The 20869-nt window shown below is 38.4% G+C and overlaps 1 protein-coding gene and 1 non-coding gene across 2 annotated transcripts; one reads left to right on the top strand and one right to left on the bottom strand.

Moving 5' to 3' along the window:
• Positions 1-435: 435 nt before the first annotated feature.
• On the bottom strand, positions 436-3765 carry LOC136229998 (mitochondrial outer membrane protein porin 2). Its single transcript, XM_066018898.1, has 6 exons — positions 3564-3765; positions 3394-3461; positions 1683-1793; positions 1507-1593; positions 1118-1326; positions 436-1019 (listed from the first exon to the last, which is right to left on the bottom strand). The coding sequence occupies exons 1-6, from the start codon at positions 3610-3612 to the stop codon at positions 713-715; spliced, it is 831 nt and encodes a 276-aa protein (XP_065874970.1). The 5' UTR covers positions 3613-3765; the 3' UTR covers positions 436-712.
• Positions 3766-5700: 1935 nt separating this feature from the next.
• LOC136231416 (small nucleolar RNA R71) lies at positions 5701-5807 on the top strand. Its single transcript, XR_010689804.1, has one exon. It is a non-coding gene; the product is annotated as a small nucleolar RNA R71 (small nucleolar RNA).
• The last annotated feature ends 15062 nt before the right edge of the window (positions 5808-20869 follow it).

Consider the following 20869-nt stretch of genomic DNA (forward strand, 5'->3'; position numbering starts at 1 on the left):
ATAAACTCATAAACAATTCATGAACTCGAACTCGTCAATTTTCTAATAGACGAAAGCTACAGCCCTACTCACAAGATAAGAGATCATTTATGATGTGCTCCAGAGAAAATAAAAGAAGTCCCTTTCAAAAGAAAATAAATAAGTATAGCTAGAAAACAATAATAATAAGTATAGCTAGAAAACAATAATAATAAAAAAGTATACCTTATCTTACAAGATAAGAAGTCATAGTTGTTTTTTTAAAGTAGAAGTCGTAGTTATATACGCCGAAATAACATCATTGTGACACTACTCGTTTGGAATGGAGTTACTCTCCTTTGGACGAGGATTAGCAGTTAGCACCATAACTTATCTACCACCATACAAGTTCGCAATAATCATGAGTATGGCCTAATTAACAGCCTCAGTTATTCAAAAAATAACAATAAACAGGGATAACAAAGACGATCAATCATCAATAAAAAAAATTTATAATTCTGGGAGATCTGCAATTATGAACGTGCCTCCAGACCCTAGTAATGAGAAATGAAGAAAATGGGGAACACTAAAAGACCTTGGTAACGCCTAACAATTAATTCAATCCATCCACAGTTATCACAATCCTATAAAGTTCTGTGGATCAGTTATTGACACTCCCTTTCAAGTGTCATCCAGGGACAAAAAAATAAATGACTCCAGTTCAAACAGGGCTTCAACAAGTAGCAGAAATTTATCATGGCTTAAGAGCAAATGCAAAGCCAAACTTCGGATGTTTGTCCAACGCCTTGGTGTCAAACTCACCAGAGACTGTCACCAAGGACTTTGGTATGACCTCATGCTGTAAAAGTGCTCCAAGCTTCCCGTGGTTATTGAGCTTTGCTTTCACAACTGTCATGTAATCGACAGCATAAGACCCTCCAACTGTAAATGTATTCTCATTTGTGGAAAATTTTCTAGAAATCTCAGCAACAGCTGCGCTCTTCTTTGTCTGATCCAAGTGATGCACATAAGCTGCTTTGATACTATCTCCCTTGTCACCACTGTGAGAATATCATTAAGTACTACATGCGAATACATATTTCAAGTATTGCATCTTGCAAATTTAACTTCTTAACTGGAAATGCTGTGTTATACTTACAAAAGTATTGAGGCGTAGGAATCTGGTTTTGACACACTAATGCCAGCAGTGTACTTTGTAAATTTGCCAGAAGTGGTGTCATAACCTGCTTCTGCACCAAAAGCAATTGTTGGGGTACCAATGGTGGCTGAAAGATCGACTGCAGGAGCTTTATTCAAAGCAAGGGCTGTGGTGAAGGTTGCATGGTCATGGAAATATTGAACCTCCAACTGAAAAAAAAAAAAAACAAACAAACAAATTGTAAAAAATTCAAACTGCCAATATGAAAATGCAACTCTAGCAGTTTGAACCAAAGGGAATCTCTCAAGTGGTTGTATAATAATCACATTTAGAAATACCAAACCTGTATTTGCTTGATTAAAAATGCTAGCTCAAGGAACATGTCCTACCTGGCCAGACTCATAGTTAGGTATCTTGAATGATGCAATCGCCTTAGTGGAGGGAAGGATCTCACTGAATGTGACCTTGGCTGATATCTGCAAATCCAAAGTGTGAAACTAAGAAACTTAGCCCAACAAGAGAATTTTCAAACAAACATTCTAAACAAAGGAAAGAGGTAACCTACATTGGATTGTGTATCAACTTTGACATCAAATAAAGCATTCCTGTACTTGTATAGTGCTGCAACATCCCCAGTTGATAGCCCCCCATTTTTTATAGCTGTAGATGTCAGGCCCTAAACCAGTGCAAACACAATCAAATTTTCTCATATAGCCCATCTGCCTGATAAAGCTGAAGGTTGGCCTAGGGTGCAGCTTTGTGAAGGCCAAAGTAAAATGCAATACATAGATTATTCACTGAGCATTTTGACAATTAGGAAAAGATGCATGCACAACTGAGATGACTCGTATAATTTCACAGGGGACCACAGCCAATAATTTCCTTATCAGCACTAAAGCCTGAAATTTAGCTTTGGTTGGGGGGAGGGAGTTCTGAGACAAATACCTAGACCAAAAGCTCAGCCGCAATGGAAGTACAAGAACCAATATTAATCATATAACCCCTACAAGAGTCCCAGCATCGGCAATCAACAGTTGCCTGATTGCAAGCCTTATAGTACTGCCACCTCCTCTTTGGACTACCTCTCATTGTCATTCCTTCTCAACAAAAGGATCCAGCTGAGAAGTTTGGTTATTCATGAAAACTAAGCTTGTTTTATGACACTCAAATCATTTTGTCAAAAAACAGGGCACGACCTTTATAGTTCTATTAAAAGTTGCCATCCAAGTACGACTTGCAGGCAGTCAAACATCCTCTTTGTAGCTTGTGAGACAGTACAAGACACATATGTGCGAGTGCTTGCACACACACACATATATATATATATATAAAGCTCCAAAAAACGCAAAAGCCTTTCTCAAAATTTTCTCATTCTTTACAATATTTGCTAAAAGTAGATGATCTTCTAAACTGTCAGTACTAAAACCTTCAAGACTTGACTCCTGAATTAAATAAGACCAGCCTCAAGTAGAATTTTATGCATTCTCATGCTCAAAGTACGTAATCCTATAACATTATGAACAGTAGACACTGAAAAGATAAACATAAGACCAGCCAATTTATTCACACTTGTCACAAGATGAAATACTAAAACTGAGAATAAGAATACTTAATTTCTCTGAAGAGAAATTCATAAACACATTATTCAAAATGACTGAAACATAACATATCTTCGCTTAGGAATAGGATGCAACTCAAAAAGTATGAATTACAGAAGAATGAGGAACGAAATCACAATAGTCATATTCCATTTTTATTTTCTTATTGGAAGAGCACTTTGAATTCTTAATTAAAGCCATTCATTATTATTTAAACTCCTAAAAGGCAAAGGAGCTTACAAACTAGGAAGAAATGATGGAAAATTTTACATAAAGACACGCAAGACGGCTCGACACCTGCTATGCACATTTATCAACCAAAACTACTGAATTCTACTATCTAGTTTACCTAAACTGATTCGACCCCTAAGAATCTCAAGAATTAATCATAGAACTGCAAACCTGACCATTCAAACAGAACGACGATATACCGTGGCAGAAATGAGTTGTCGTCAAACATTTAACTATCGGTTAATGTATACAAGCAGACAATCTCAGATTTCAAATCAATGGCAACACTAACACTCTAAGCCATTACGAAGCTTATGTCAATCTATTCGCAGCACGATTTGGAACAAGTAATTATAACGATCAGAAACATCATTTTTAGAACTTCAATTAACCACACTGTACATATAGAATAACGGCAGTATCCCTAGGAAATGACATGTAACGTACCACTCCGGCATCGCTGCAAGTGTAAACGCTAAATTTCTGATCGGAGCAATAGTCCTTCGTCAACAGATCTACAGAAACACAAGTGAAACAGAGGCATACATCTTAGAAATGAAATTTTCGATAGAAGCATAATATAGATAGCATCGTGAAAAAAAAGAGAGAAAAATCACCTTTGGCTTTCTTGCCAATTTCGGAGAAAAGTGCTGGCCCCTTGCTCATGGTCGCAGAGCGAGGAGATCGATCTCTAGAGAGAGCGAGAGAGAGAAACTGAGGGGATGAAAATTGGAGTTCGTTTTTCTGTGTTATTACTCCCTTTTTCTTTTTCTGATTTTGAATTTTTATTTAAGTGGTGTGCAGGTATACGGCACAATAAAAATTTTGGAAAAGAAGAGTTTCGATGATCTGATGATGTAGAACTATACCTTCTTCTGTGAGGATAGAAAGATTCACGACCGTTGGATCTGATTGATTGTGGGCCATATCATCTGCAACTCGCACATTTAGTCAGGTATGTACGCTGTGCTGACCCAAGCTCGGTTGGCTTGAACCAGACTCCTTCACCTCACCAAAAGTAAAACAAATTAGGATACCCCGTAAGGTAATAACCCCGATTAATAATGGGTGTTGTTATATCCAGCCTCAAATTCCCACCCCTAGCCCCGTGAAAGGACGAAAATACCCTTTCATAGGTTTTGGGTGGAAAAATGCTATTTTTTTTCCTTTCCGATACTCGGGCGTGTGGCTATCACGCCTCACCGTGTGGTCGGGCGTGATAGCCGTACGCCTGTGGTCGGGCATGATAGCCATGTGCCCGACCACAAGGTGAGGCGTGTGGCTATCACGTCCGACCACACGGTGAGGCGTGATAACCACACGCCCGCGTGTCGAAAATGCAAAAAAAAAAAATAGTCTGTTATCTCATTAAACCCGTAAATACATGTTACCTGTTCAAACTACATAATTTTACTTAAAACCTATAAATACCATATAATTTTAACTAAAATCAGTAAAAATAATATCAGTTCATGAATAAATATTATTAATAAAAACACATAAACTAATATACATCAGTCAATGTAATCTAGTCCAAGCCGCTCTCCTTTCAGCATATATATTGTCCAAGTGACGAACACTCGGATCACGAAATGTATGCCATTGGATGGCAATGGGAGGCACTGGAAATCCAGGTCTTAAATAAAGATGTATGTAGTGTTCATAACTCCCCAAGTGACAAATGACAATCTCTCGCTTCGGTGGTCTTCCATCGACCGAACGCATAGGCAGTATAGTACAACATCCTAACTGTGGCATAGTAAAAAGGAATATCACTGCATTCAACACACATGTAGCAGCATATAAGTCATCCAGACTCACCATCCAATGGGACTGACCACACCCCGCTCCTGCCCATCTAATACGCATGAGGGCAGCCTCTACTCCGTTTCAGAACACTGGTGCATACAGATCACGATGTGCCCGCACCTCATTTTCTATAAGCACTTTCATCAGCTTCCACTCCTCCTAATTATTTATGATGGCGTCGGCTAAAACACAAAATCCACAGTTACCATATGCTACAACATCTAGGTATCCAGTAATAAATGGTACGATGAGTCCCTGAACCCTATGTAAATGTTCAAATGCCCCACCATGTGGTGGGCCGTAATGCTCACACGCCCGACATCAGAATTCCAAATTTTTTCAAAAAATTTAACAGAAATCATTGTATGTTGGATCGGAAAAATACCTCGACTTCAGCGGCTTGGTCATTCTCGTCTCTTCCCGGTGATAACGGATTGTTTGCCATGAAACGTGTAATCTTTGATTTCGGAAAGAAATGCGTTCGAGAGAGTTTGAGAGAGTTTAGGGATTTCATTTTTTGACTAAGGGGCGGTAACGTCTTTTATCGGGACTGGAGGTGGGAAAATGGGGCTGGGTATAGTAATCCACTTAATAAATTAATGTCATTCGGGATTAGTGTCAATGATGTGGTCATGGAAGTGACCCGAGATGTGGTTAATACCAATGGGGACCCTCCCAGAAAATTGGGCTTGTAACATCGCAATAGGGTCAAGATTAACTATACCTTTAATAGATGAAGAAGTCGACGACGATGGTTTTGGAGTAACTGGTGTATGTGCGCGTTCGGCATGCCACATGCTACTGTTAATTGTCATTTCCTCTAAAAGTTCTTTTGCTTCAGCAGATGTCTTCTTCATAAATAACCCTCCCAACATAGCATCTAGTGAACCTCTTGTTGTGGGATTTATTCCATTATAGAAAGTTTGCATTAAAAGTTCATCGGGCAAATGGTGGTGTGGACATAAACGTTGAAGTTCTTTGAAACGTTCCCATGCTTCATACAGGGTTTCATTTTCATGTTGTGTAAATGATGTAAGTTCTTTTTATAATTTTTGCTGTTTTGGCTAGGGGAAAATATTTGAATAAAAATGCTTGGGCTAATTGGTTCCAAGTTTGGAATGTTCCGGCCGGCATAGAATTCAACCAAACTTTAGCCATGTCCTTCAAAGTGAAAGGAAATAGGCGAAGTTGACTGCTTCAGTAGAAACGTCCGTAATTTTAAAGGTCTCACAAATTTTAAGAAAGTTGGTCAAATGGGCGTTAGGGTTTTCGTTAGGTAATCCATAAAACGTCACACTATTTTGTAACATATTTAGCAAAGCTGGTTTAATTTCAAATTGGTGTGCATTTATTTGGGGTCTAACTATACTGTTTGCAACACCTTCAACTCATGGTGTAGCGAAATCCATAAGTCTAGAGGGATCTGCCATTTTCACTGGCTGTGGTTCTTGAGTATGTGTCTCTGTGTCTCTTTGTTCTTTTTCTTTTTCTTTTTATTTTTATTTTTATTTTTCTTAATTGTTCTTTCAATTTCTGGATCGAGTGATTCCGGTTGAATGCCCGAACTTTTAGTACTGCGCATGAACTGAAATTACACACACGAACTGAAATTACCTTCAAAAAAAATTGAAAAATAAAATTGTTAGTAAAATTAATATATAATATGTAAATAATAATATAAGTATTTAAAAACCTAGATTCGGAATAAAATACGAAAAATATATTTTGTTATAAAAAAATCTTGGCGTTCCCCGGTAACGGCGCCAAAAACTTGTTGAGCGATTTTCGCAAGTGCACGACTTTTGCTTGTAGTAATAAAAGATATCGAACCCACAGGGAATGCTTTATTTTATAAAAACTTATTTATTTTGATTAAATTCTTTTTCTCTAGATTTAATTAGAAAATCGTTTATTGGTTTGAATGGATTAAATGGTTATGGATTCATAATCCAATTCTGTCAATAGTTTGGATTACAATTACAAAAATTATGTTTAAGAACAAGTAGAATTCAAGACTTGTATACACAAAGCAAGAAAGCAACTTATAACTTTGATTAGATTATCACTGTGTAACAAATTATCGATTAATTCAATTACTGGGCTTTGAACTGCAGACAATCTTTCTACGATCGGAACAGATTGCTACCTTAATCAAATTGGTGTTTTATATTTGATAAATCGTGGTCTCGTAGATACCAAACATAAATCATAATTCTCTTAAGTGTTCAACAAAGTTTTCATTGAATCCTCGAAATAGAGACTGCGGTCGATCTTCTACAGAGTGTAAACTCGACTTAGAACAATACTCGAACTTAAACGACAATATTTGTGTTTTGTATCTAACTAATTGAACAACTTGTGTACAGCAAGTATGCTTTTACAAAATTGCAAACTAGAATCTCTAACTATCTAACTCTCTTTTGAATTAGAAAATATCCAACCCTGAATTCTGAAATGAATCATTTATTTATAGTTGACGAAGAGTCTTGTTGAAGTGTCGTGTCCGCTAGTGAAGAGTCGTCTCTATCCGGATGAATAGACATGTTGTGTTGAATTAAAAACATGTAAAATGTGTTCTGTATTCTTGCTGTTTCTGTCGAGATTATAGAAATCTCGGTCGCGTCTTTGGATTGAGGGAGATAACAGCACGAACTCGCATTTCCTTCACAGGAAAACGCGTGTCGCGACCAAGATATTAGGAATCTCGGTCGCGACAGAGACTTTTGTCTTTGTTCCAAGATTATTCTCAAGTCCTTTGTCACGGCCTCTGAATCATACGTGCCTTTTAACTTGTAAATGTGATTTCTCTCTCGTTTTTAGTCTGTTTTAGCTCCTATTTGGATTTTTCCAAATAATTTAGTACCTTGCATAATAGAAACAAATATAGACGTAAAAGTATTCTAAATGAATATAATTAACATGATTTCAATACGAAAATGACGTAATTATTGATGTTATTTTAGGTATATTTTGGGCTTATCAACCGTTCGCGTAAGGAGAAGTGGAAAGGTTAGGGGTATTATGGGAAAGTCACACAAAAACAGTCTAGATATGTAGTAGGTTGAGTAAATGGGTTAAATATGTAAATGGGCCTCCCATTTGACCCATTTTTGTAATTTTCCCTTTTTTTTTAAGTAATCCAAACCTCTTAAAAATACTATATTTGTTATTAACTTTAAATTTATTTTTCAAAAAAAAAAAAGAAACTTTAATTTATAATAATTGAACGTTTTTTATTTTTTAATTATTTACTTCACACTTTTTTGCGGTTTCTTTTTAGAGGTTCCTTCGGCGCTTTGCGAGAAGAACTAGTTAGAAAGCGAATATTTTCTAAAAAAACATGAAAGCGAATGAATTTGGTTTATAATATATGAGTCGGAATCGGAATGTTACGGAATCAGAATTGGAATGACACTTTATTTATTTTGTTTGGTTTAACCTGGAATTGGAATCCAATTAATTTTAGAGACTATTTTGTTCAAATTTTGGAATCGAAATCGAAATAAGATAAAATAAATAAGATAAAATCAAAATTTTGTTATATAATAATAATAATATATTTAAAATCATTTATATTATGAAAATATTGAAAAAATTTGACTTAAAGAAAATTTAATTATAAACTATAGTATTGATATAATTTTTTAGTATATAATCCTGGAAAGAAAGAAGTTGCATATAGTAACAAACAATACAGTGGAATATATAATTATATAAATATAAAAAAGGAAAAAATAAAATCAGTTGTTCCTAAAGAAAACGTGGGATGAATCTTAATTTTTAAAAATATTATTATAATGATGAGGGCATCCCTTCACCAAGCCCGAACCCGGATCCACGAAACGAGAACAACGAAAGCCGGGAAGACCAGCCAAGCACGCGGGACGTGCTCACTAAGACGCGAGGCGTGACGAGTCCCGTGTCCGAAGAATTGGCCAGGAGCTCAGGGGCGCGGGGCGTGCCTCTATGCGCGCAGGGCGTGGATTCGGCATCCGAGAAGAAACCATCCTAGGAGGTGAAGTATGCGGGGCGTACGCTTAGTGACGCCACGCGTGGATCCCAGCCAACAGGACCACCAAGTCTAGGGGCTCAACTACGCGGAGCGTAGTCCCGAAGACGTCACGCATGAAGTCCATCCACGAACGTCACCAAGTTCAGAGGCTCAAACACGCAGGGCGTGACTCCGGGGGCGCGGGGCGTGCCTCGCTGGAGAATGCTTCTCCTCCAAGTTCTCACCATGGGGGGACCATTTCTGCTCTTGTTAATTAATGTTTTACCATCACTCACAATTTAATAGAGTGCCATTAATTCATAGCCTTCCCATCATACCCTTGTTCACATGTTTTACTAAAAACTCTATTCAAGGGCTTTAAGTCTTTTCTCCCATGTTTGGAGGAAGTATTTAAGCCACTCTTTTTGTAATGTTGAACAACTTTTTTATTATTGAAATTAAAAGCCTCCATTGGAGCACCAAGGTTATCCTTGTGGGTTTATTCAACCTTCTAGTTGAGCTAGAGAGGTTTGTAATCTTTGTCGGTTTACGATTAAAACATTCACCCGACTTCGATCTACATCATATAATTAATGGATTAAGGTTCCGTTTGGTAAGATGTAATGTGCTTCGTAATGGAATGACCATTACATTCAAGGCCCATTGCCATGTTTGGTTGCATGTTATAATTTTGTTGTAACAGAATGAGAAAATCATTAATTAAATTTTGTTCAACAACTCTTGTAATCCTCATTACATAGAAAAATGATTTGAATTCCCATTACTTTCAAAGCATGTAATCCTATATGGGATTGGGTCTTTTATTTTTATTTGTCAACCAAACATTGTAATAGAATCATCATTCCATTATATTACATTACAAATTTGATTACATTCAACTTTGATTACATTACATTGCATTACGGCATACCAAACGGACTGATAGAATGCAATGACCATTACAATACTTATGTTTTCCTAATTAAATGTAATTATAAAATTTTATTTACATAATTAAAATAAACGAATAACATGAAAACATGAAAAATGAGAAAAACATAAAACACGAACAAAAAAATGAATCGAAATCAAATACAAAATTATATTAACTAAAATCAATAATCTAATGAATAGTTTTTCGTTTTTCAGTTTCCATTTTCAATATTTTTCACCGTTTTTTATTTTTTCTTTTTTTCCAGTTTCCTGTTATTTTTTCATTTTTGCGTTTTTTTTCTCGTTTTCAATTTTTCATGTTTTTCTTTTTTTATTTTTTGTGTTTTTGACAATGATGAGATGTGAGATTTGATAAATGAGATGTTAAATTGAGCTTTAAAAATAGGAATTAGAATTACATGCTTTGATGTAATGGGAATTCAAATCATTTTTCTATGTAATGGGGATTACAAGAGTTGTTGAACAAAATTTAACTAATGGTTTTCTCATTCCATTACAACAAAATTGTAACATGCAACCAAACATGGTAATGGGCCTTGAATGTAATGGTCATTCCATTACGAAGCCCATTACATCTTACCAAACGGGACCTAAGGGAATCAATTATGATTGAAGAGATAAGAGGTGGGAATCATGATTCTCATACTTTTGGGAATCAGATTCCTATTCCACGCCATTTTTTTTACAACCAAACAGTAAGAATAGGAATCAACCATCATTCTTATTCATAGGTGAAAAATTCATTAACCAAGAGAAAGACAATGTCAACAACATGAGTGATATTAAGAGAAAGACACATCAATAATTTATCTAATAATATTATAGTAATAGATATAGGGTTAGGCTATGCTTACTTTGTCAAAATATATTAACCCTTCAGACTACTGAATTTGCTGGTTTTTAAATTTTAAAATTGAAACTGAAAACCAAAAAAATCTATTTATATAAATTTAAATTGAAAACCATTGACGGTTAATTGACTTTTTCGATTCATTTTATGTTTTCGATTTGATCAGTTTTCTTTGTCAGTACCTAGAAGTCATTGCTTTTTGTTGGGTTGTTTGGGTAAATTACATATGTGGTGTACAACATTTACCCATAATCACACTTTGGTGTACAACCAAATTTTGTCACACTAAACTGTACAACCTTACAATAACCTCCCACTAAAGTGTACAGCCGGTAATTGTGACCGGTCAACGCTGGTCAAACCGTCATGTCATCAATTTTCATTAACATAATGGGCCCACGACATGTGCAATTACTAAGTTACCCTTTTATAAATTCAATCTAAAAGCCATCAAATATTGATAATTACTTTTACACCCTTCAATTAGTTATTCTTCTTTTCCTTCACATACTTCTCTCTTTTCACTTGTTCTCTCTCTTCAACACTAAAGGGGATAATACGCAGCTCCGTCTCCCTTCCATGGTCGGTGATGATAGCTTCTTCTCCTGCACATACTTCTTCCATGGCTTTTGATTCAAGTCATCTCTCTCTAAGTCCTCTCTCTCACTAACTTCTCTCTCTAAAAAAAACTTTCAATCTCTCTCCTTTCAAGTAAGAGAACATGTTTTTAGCTGATGTGAGTTGTAGGTACATATTTATATGTTTAAAGAAATTGGTTTGTCATCTATGTAGCTAAAGTCCACACCGTTTCCTACATTGCCTGTGATTTCTTTGGAAAAAAATAAACCCAACAACATAGAAAGGAATTACTTGACTATTCAGACCAAAGATACAGAGAACATTTATGTTTTTTACTTTTTCTTCAAGCTGTGAGGCATTCATATTGTAAGAATATATTTGATTTAAATTTGCTTTCTCTTTTGAAAACCTAGTTTTCGATTTTTGATAATCTTCTCTTCTCTGGTCTCATCTTCAAAATATGGAAATATTTTCGAGATTTATATGACTGGATTTACAAAGTTGGAAGGTTGAAAAGATTCGGAGAGAAATTAATTAAACAAACATGAGCGAACAGGATCATCGGGAGAAGCTTGACCATGAACAACTAGCGGAGCTGCGTGAAATATCCGTTCATTTGATCGGAATAACGGCGGTAGAAATTAGAAAGAGATAGAAGAGAGAATTTAGGAGAGAGAAAAGATGGAATTAATATGAAAGAAAAATAAAAAAATAAAGTTTCTCCCTAAAACTTTCTCAAATCTAAAAAGTTGAAGAATTAAAGTTGCTTAAAATATAATTTAATTCTTAAAAAATTTCATTTTGATGTCGTTGTTGTCAGCCAAATTTGGAAAAATAAATTTTTTGCCAACCACAGATATCGATCTGCAAAAAAAAAATATGAAACCACGAGATTTTATTTGAAATTAACCCTAAAAATAATAATATAAATTAATTAATATATAAATATATATATTTATAACATATATCCTTAAAATGATGTGTGGCATCTTTCCCTAGGATCGAGTCCGTACGAGGGAAGTCGGAGGAAGGACCAAGCACGAGCAACAAGCGGGTAAAGAGGCCAAAACAGGGCCACATAACAGCTCAACAGCTCAGGCACGCCCCGCGTACCTTATAGCACGCCCCGTGTAGAGTGAGTACTGATCCAGACAGGAGCTCAACAGCCAAGGCACGCCCCGCGTAGAATTAGGCACGCCCCGCGTGCCTTCAGCTTAAGGAACTTGCTCCTTACTCCAGCTTCCTCCTTATTTACAATCCTGCCACTCCTTATTTACACCTTTGCCACTCCCTTATTACAATCCTACCACTCCCTATTTACCATTCATGCCACCCCTTTATATTTAACCCCTTTTACCCTTATCTTATTATTTTAAGTAGTTATATGCTTTACCCTTTATTGTAATTTGGCAATTAGGTTTTAGATGATATAAATTCATCTCTTTGTGATTGTAATGCTTAACTTTTTATCAATCAAATTATCAACTTCTTTGTGAAGCTTTGTTAAGGTTCTACCTTCAACAATGGGGATTTTATTATTCCTATGGATTTAGTCCATAAAATTGGGATTCACTCCTTCTAGTTTAGCTAGAGAAGAACATCTTTGTTAGTTTACGATTAAAACTAACACGTCACGAAACTGATCCGTATCAGTTGGTATCAGAGCCGTTAGTGTGCTAGCTGCACAGTTCACCAAGCGCTCCCATGGCCACGCTGGCGAGTCCACAGAGCGACCGCAAGTGGTGTGCTCGAAAGGAGCACGGGTATGCAGGGAACCGCAGCGAAACGATTCGCCAAGCGCTCCGAGGATGCCATGTTGTCGGGTCCTGAACCGAAAGGGACTGAGCGCCCAGCCGCTCACACCTCGCACCTCAAGTCCGACTACACGAGGACGTGGATAAGGCACAATGCCTCCGAGTCATGGTCGACGTGGAGGGGGGTGTCGGAAGTGGGTGTTTTCGCCAAACAGCGCGAAACACGAGCAGGCAGGGAATCTGCACACTGATCCGGGCAAACAAAAAGTCGTGCACGAGGACGTTGCACGAATTGAGTGGGGGATGTTGGTCCCTTATAACGTGACAAGGTTAGTTCCAACGGGGGGGATAGGAACTATTTAAAATTTTGTCCGTTAAGGCTGACTTCTTTTCTTAAGAAAAGGTTTACACATCGGCGCTAAGTAGTTTTAAGACACAAGCTTAGTCAACTTGCGACTAAGTCTGTTTCTTTCCTTGAGTCAGGAGATAGCACTTAGAGTCTATTCCTGAACTCAGCCTCTTAGTGCACTCAACTCAGCGTGAGTTCATTACTTAGTCAGTTTTATAGCAAGCAATATATAAGGGAGTTTAAGGGTTAGAAATATGTTACTCAGCAGTAATATCCTGGTTCGACCTCTCCGCCTACGTCCAGTCCCCGGAACGCGTTCCGAGCTTTTTAAATTCTCTACTGAGCTCTTTAAAGGTAGAGCACGAAACCTTTTACAATAGAAGCTGAGTATACAAGAGTACCTTCCTCTATACCTCTACTCACTCCTATAACTACCGCTGAGTACTATAACCGAGTACACAGCCTCTCCTTTCTATTCTTCTAGAAATGATAAAGTGTTTGTCCTAAACAACAATTGCTAAGACACTTTAGATGATTGAAATCACTCTAGACTTTTACACAACGATTGGAAATTAGTGTAAGATTTTGCTTTGCTTTTCTCACAGAACTTCAAGTATGAATTTTGACAGCGTTTCGACTAATTGAAGATCTACTTCGAATGAAGCAATTGAGAGGCCTTTATATAGTGACACTTCAAGCACCGGTAATTTCGAATTTCGAAATAACCGTTGGAGGCAAACGGCTTCCTGTTGTTGTCACTCAGGACGTGCTCAGTGTCGTTGGCCAATGAGATTCTTGCATATTCTGTCTACGGCAGTGCTCAGCAGCTTTTCGTCAGATAAACAGAATGTTTCGATATTTACGGCAAAGTCTTCCAGACAGCTTCCTGCGCCTTCTGAACTTTACCCAAAGTAGAAATACTTTGTCTATAAGTTGGTTCTGTTCTGCCGCTGTCCTGACTGCATTGTCGCTCAACTCAGCAACTTCCTCTTGAAGCTTTTGATAGAAGGCTTCTCGATCCTTCTTTATGCTGAGTCGTCGTTTCACTTGATACGACTGCGTTTTATCTTCTTGGGCCGTGAGGTCTTGATCTGTTGACTTGGGCTTGACTTCCACTTATGGGCCTTTAGAATTTGTATCTTAATGTCTTATAAATCAATAAACTCAACATTGAACAAACACATTAGTGTGAATAAATCAAAGCATTTAAATTTAATGTGTTAGAATATTTTTTATCAATTACTTAAATAATTTTGTCAAATCAAAATCATGTGGAAAGGTGTTTCAACAAACTCCCCCATTTTGATGTTGGCAAAAATATTCAGTGAAGAACTCAGTGTTGAGCTCCCCCATGATAGTTGACCTTATATTACTCAGGATACTCCCCCGTAAGGGTTGAGCTACTGACTTAGTTTTACTTTAAACATTACAAGGTTTAATCAAGTAAGTCTAAGGTCAGTTTTCAGAAACAGGTCAGCTCATGGAACATATTCTTTTTAACTCAGTTTATGCGGAAGATTTAGATATCAGAGAGCGCTAAGTATATCTTTGTTCAATGTGTTTAAGAAGACATATAAAAGAGGTCAACTTATAGATCAACACAACATACAATCATAATGCAATGTAGACAATTAACACAGTTGGTTTAATGAAGATGCGTTAACTGTTCAGCACAAAACATAAGTAAGCATCACATAAAGTTGGTCATATTTAAAAAAAAGTAGATGCATGCATAGTTTTGTATTCAGGGTCAGCACAACAAAATGCATAAGGGAAAGACTACAAGTTTTTTTAAAATCTAAGTCTAGCAATCCTAGCCAAGCTATTTTTTCTTGTAGTTGAGTTGGGCTTCATGCTCTTTAGCTTTTCCTTTTCCCTTGAATTTCTGCTGACTTCCTGATGCTTCTCCTAATTGTTGAGTTCTTTGAGCTTGTTCTTTCTCCCCCGTTTTGCCACCATCGGGAGGAGGAGGAATGAAGGTGTCGTCAATGGCAGCACGAGTTAAGCGGCTGGAGAATGCCTTAAGCATGCGTGTGCTTTCATTGATGCCATCAAAAACAGGAACACCCTCATCCAAGACAGAACGTGGAATCCTGATAGCCGAGGCACTAAGCATACTTAGGATGTATGCTTGAGACTTTCCAACCCAGGTTATACTGTCAGTTAGCATGGCAAAGGCTTGATGAAACATCTTTAGCAAGGCCGAGTCAAAATACTGACGTTGAGCATTTGAGTGGCGCACATGGTTGAAAGTAACTCGAGAGTACTTCAGAATTTCATTCGTCTTGAGTTGGTTAGTTTCCATCTCTTCCTTACTCAAGTTGAGTAGACGGACAACCTCACCGATTTGTTCAATGGAGCATTGGGAGGAGGAAGAGAGTTGCTCATTGGTTCTGGCTTGCTCAGCGTGAAGCTGGTTGAAGAGTTGATGAACTTCAGCAGAAGTTGCATACATTGTGTTCGCAGCTGAAAGATGATGAAGTTGACCCTGTAGAGAGTTCATGTGATTAACCATTGTCAGCTGGAGTTTGGCCAACTTTGATATTGATTCCTGTCTGGGCTGTTGAGACTGAAGTGAAGTCATGACACTCAGAAGATCCTTAAGACCTTTGATTTCTGTGAGAAGCTGAGTGACAGACGAAAGATGAGTTGGCTCAACAGGAACTGACCCAGCGGCATCGGTATTTGTTTGATGGAGGTCCTGGAGTAGAGCTTGAGCTGAGTCAATGATTCTTCGACCAGACTCAGAGGCATTCAAATAAGAGTAGGATCCATCATTAGTTGGCTCAGTTGCTGGAGTACGAGTAGAATCGGATTGTGGAGGTGTTTGGTTCTGCTCAATATTAGAAGTGTCAGCATGATCAGCGGCTGGTCTTGAGTTTAGATTTCCAGTAGGAGCTGACTGGACGATATTCTGCACTTGTGTTTGTGGAAGAGAAAGATCGGCAGAATTATCTACTTGCTCAAAGTCAGACTGAAGCTGACTGGTTTGAGGAGATTGAGGAATTTCAGCATTGACCTGAGCAGGTATTTCCTTAGCTAGCTCAACATGTTGAGGAGCAGGAACTTCGAGCACTTGCTCGGGATCATCTTGGCTTAGGGGAGCAGTTGAGTCGGCATGTTCCTTAGGATTAGAAATAGAGGCTTGCTTTTCCTGTTGCTCTGGTGGAGGCTCAATGGGATTTGGGAAGAACTTAAATTGCATATCTGATAGGTCAGTGATCTGATCCCGCAGAGGTGAGTCAGTCATAAGGTCAATGACAGGGGATCTGTGTGCCTTCTTCTTAAGTCTCCTTAATTTCCTAGTCTTTTGAGGAGAGGGGTCAGTAGGAATGGACTCAATAGATTCAGTGGATGAAGTTGCCCCTTGATCAGTGTGTTCCTTTGCTGTTGGCTCAGCTTCTTCTTCTTCAACCTGCTCAGTGTAGGTTGTTGCATATTGTTCAACATCTGATGGCTCATGTTGCTCATCATCCACTGTTTCCTTATTATCAAACTGACCACCCAGTTCTTCGTCATCTTGTTCACCCTGTGGTTGCTCAATGTCAATGCCAAGACTTCGTGCAAAGTGTGAGTCAGCAGGAATGACGAAGTCAGTGGGAGGTGCATTGATGGGACTTAACTCAGAAGAGATTTTCTTCTTCTTTCTAAGTGGTTGCTCATCAGTGTCCTCTCTTTCATCTTCCTCAGGCTCAGCTTGCCTTTTGAGGTTCTCTATAGACTTAGGTCCATCCTGACCTTGTTGAACTTGAGGCTTTGTTCCCCTGGATACAAACCGAACCTTCTTCGGTGGAGAGACAGCGTCTCTGGAGGGGCTTTGAACAGCTTTCCTCTTTCTGTCCTTTGGGTCAGCTTGAGCTCTCGTTTCCTTCTTTCCTTTTCGGGTCACCATCCTCTTTGTATCCTGAACAGCGGCCCCTTTTCCTTTCTTAGGGATAATCGGTTGGTCGTAGACCAAGCCGAACAGTGCAGCTGCAGTAATTTCTGTTCCCCAGGTGTGGATTTCCTCAACCAAACTCACCTTGTGATCTTTGAGGATTCTGGTAATAATGGAGCCTAATCTAAGGGTTCCAGTGCTCCGTTGAAAACCACCGATAATAAAGACTGGCATATTGATCGGCTGGTAGTTCAGCATGTGATAAATGAAGCATTGTTCGAAGTTCGTTGCTGAGTTGGTGCAATTGATCTTAGGGAAGAGGAAGTTGGTCAGTATGTAGTGGGCCATCTTCTGATTCTGACCCATGGAGGTGCTGGATATCTCTCCTACGTGATCAGCGGGTTTGCAGAACTCAACGGGATACTCAATTTTGTCTTGGTCACCTGATTTGCGAAGTTTTACTCCTTCGTTTTTCAGCTTGAGCAGTGAGGCAAGGTAACCAGGGTTGATGAAGATATCCTTCCCTCGAACCTTGGTGACCATGTAGTCCCGATTATCATCAGCGGCTCTTAGGTTAGCGTAGAATTCCTTCACTAACTCAGGATAGGTAGCTTCTCGAACTGAGAACAGCTCGATCCAGCCGTTCTTTGAGATCCACTCACAGAAGGGTTGCTCAGCTTCAATGAATCCCTTTGAAAACCATCGAGAGTGGTCAACTTTATATCCCCTCACACTCTCGTAAACTAGAGAGTAGGTGCGTTGCACGGGTTTCTTTGCCTTATCCTGCTTTTGCTTCCCTTTCGAGGAGGTGGCTTAGTCAGCCTTGGTTTTCTTCCTCGGTGTAGTGACCTTTGAGTGGTCACGCTGACTAGTTTCTTGAGACTTGGTGGGAGTCTCACTATGTTCCTGCTGAGCAGGAGATTGAGGGTTTTCATCGGAGCGGTTATCGTCGTTGTAACAGCCTCCGGACAGATTCTGAGAATCTGACATGATTTTCAGAGAAATTTGAGAAGTTTTGGGAATTTTGGAGAGAAGAGGATTTGAATACCAGAAATTTCTAAGCGTAAAGAGGTAAGAGTGGGAAATCGTCCACTATTTATAGAGATGTCGAGTTGATATGAAGCGTTGAGGTGGCCGTTTGACCTCGAGATACTCAATCGACAAAGATTCTGGCATTTATGACACGTTCGGCGCATGTATATTCTAATTATTGCGCTTATGTCATCCTAGGTGGCTATTTAATTCGCGTGTTTTGCATTAAATTTTGCAACGGATCTTTACTCAGTGTTAAGGATTCCAAACGTTTAATGTTCTGAGTAGTTAGTTCTACGCAAGGAATAATTCGTGTGTTTAATCACTCAGTTTAAGATAACCACTCAGTGTGTATATCTACTCAGCATGTAATAGATATTGATTTAGCATAAATCACTCAGCATGGTAATCAACTCAGCATGCATATATCACATATTATACTTGGAATTTACTGAAGAGGATTAAACATACCAATGGCTTCTCTAAGTATGTTGAATTGCTCACGTGCCAGTGGCTTTGTGAAGATATCCGCAAGCTGGTAATCAACTCAGTATGCATATATCACATATTATACTTGGAATTTACTGAAGAGGATTAAACATACCAATGGCTTCTCTAAGTATGTTGAATTGCTCACGTGCCAGTGGCTTTGCGAAGATATCCGCAAGCTGCTCATCCATTGGGACATAGGTCAGCTTGATCTCTCCCTTGAGTACATGATCTCTGATGAAGTGATGTCTTATGCTGACATGCTTCATCCTACTGTGTTGGATTGGGTTCTTTGATAGGTCAATGGCACTCTTGTTGTCACATTTGACTTCAATTGTTTTAGTCTGAACGCCATAATCTTCAAGCTGTTGCTTAATCCATATGACTTGAGCAACACAGCTTCCAGCAGTAATGTACTCAGCTTCAGTGATTGACAGGGCTACTGACGCCTGCTTCTTGCTGAACCAGGACACAAGACAGCTTCCAAGGAAGTGGCATCCTCCTGAGGTGCTTTTTCGTTCAAGCTTGTCTCGTCCGTAGTCAGCGTCAGTGTATCCAATGAGTGTGAAATCATGAGTATTGGGATACCACAAACCTGCATTCACTGAGCCTTGCAAATATCTAAGGATTCTTTTTACAACTATGTAATGAGATTCCTTAGGGTTAGATTGATATCTAGCACAATAACATACTGAGAACTGAATGTCCGGCCTACTAGCAGTTAGGTAGAGTATAGAACCAATCATACCTCGGTACAATTTGCTGTCTACTGACTTACCATTTTCGTCAGCGCAGAGGACAGTGTCAGTGCCCATAGGGGTAGATATTGACTTGCAATTCTCAAGTTCATACTTCTTCAATATCTCCTTAGCATACTTAGTTTGACTGATGAAGATGCCATTTTTCCCTTGTTTGATTTGAAGTCCAAGGAAGAAGTTGAGTTCTCCCATCATTGACATTTCAAACTCAGTCTGCATCTGCTTACTAAATTCCTTGCACATTGACTCGTTAGTGGCACCAAAAATAATGTCATCAACATATATCTGAGCCAGTAGGGTATCTTTACCCTTCCTCTTAATGAATAAGGTGTTGGTCCCGTGTGATTAGTTCCAAAGGGGGGGGGGTTAGGAACTAATATAAATTTTTCGCTTTATTGTATGCTGACTTAGTTATTTTGCGAGTTTGTCAACTCAGCTTTTGGTCAGCTTGGCCAGATATGCTATAAGACAGCTTTGGCCGGATATTGACTAAAGTTGTTTTATTTATAAGTTAGATATTGACACTCTTGGAGGTCAGCTTCTAACTTAGCACTTGAAATTACTCAGAGTCAACTTTAAACAATTTTATATGCTGAGTAAACTTCACACATAACACATGCACATATATATATTGAGAGAGAGTTTAGAGATTACTCAGTATCACTTATCCTGGTTCGGCCTCTCTGCCTACGTCCAGTCCCCAGAGTCCTCCGGGCTTTTAGAATCCAATACTGAGCTCCTTAAAGGTAGAGCACAAACCAATTACAAGGCAGTTGAATATGCAAGAGTACCTTCCTCTATTCGTCTACTCAACTCCTACTAAGTGCTACAGCCCAGCACCTAGATTTCTCTATCACTGAATGTTTACAACCAAACACTCAGTACTACACTCTCAATTTTACAATTGATAAACACTTGTTCCTTTTCAAATAAAGAACACTTTAGAAGATTATAAGTAATCACTCTAGCATTTACACAAGCAATAGAAGATGGGTGTAAGATCTCTTTTTGTATCTAAGTGCTTTTGTATCTTTTCTCTCTTGTATTTTTCTTCTTGTGATTCGGCAATGATCCAAGAAGTTTGATTGTCCTTAAATAGGGAAAATCTGTGATGGATCATTTTGAAATGATGTAGCCGTTAATGTTAAAACGGCTCTTTTAGGGGACAGATTCTGGTCAGCTTCAGACTGTTCCGGCCATTCCCTTCCTCTGCATTCATTCAGACGTCAGGCTTGTCTTCTTGCGTCTGGCTTGTCTTTTTGTGTCAGTTGTCCTTTACCAATAATCCATTGACCCATACATCTCGGAATGTGTCTTCTGTGTATTTTCCAAGGATTCAATTATTGGTGCAGAGGGGCGGTAATCATTGTCTTTTAGCAAACGACTTTTTCATGCTGTCCTGAAGAATTACTCAGCTTCTACTGCGTAAATCATTGTCATCGGCAATTTCCAAGCTGAGTATATTTTTAGTCAGCTCATCT

The sequence above is a fragment of the Euphorbia lathyris genome, chromosome 5, assembly GCF_963576675.1.
Source record: "Euphorbia lathyris chromosome 5, ddEupLath1.1, whole genome shotgun sequence".
NCBI lineage: Eukaryota > Viridiplantae > Streptophyta > Magnoliopsida > Malpighiales > Euphorbiaceae > Euphorbia > Euphorbia lathyris.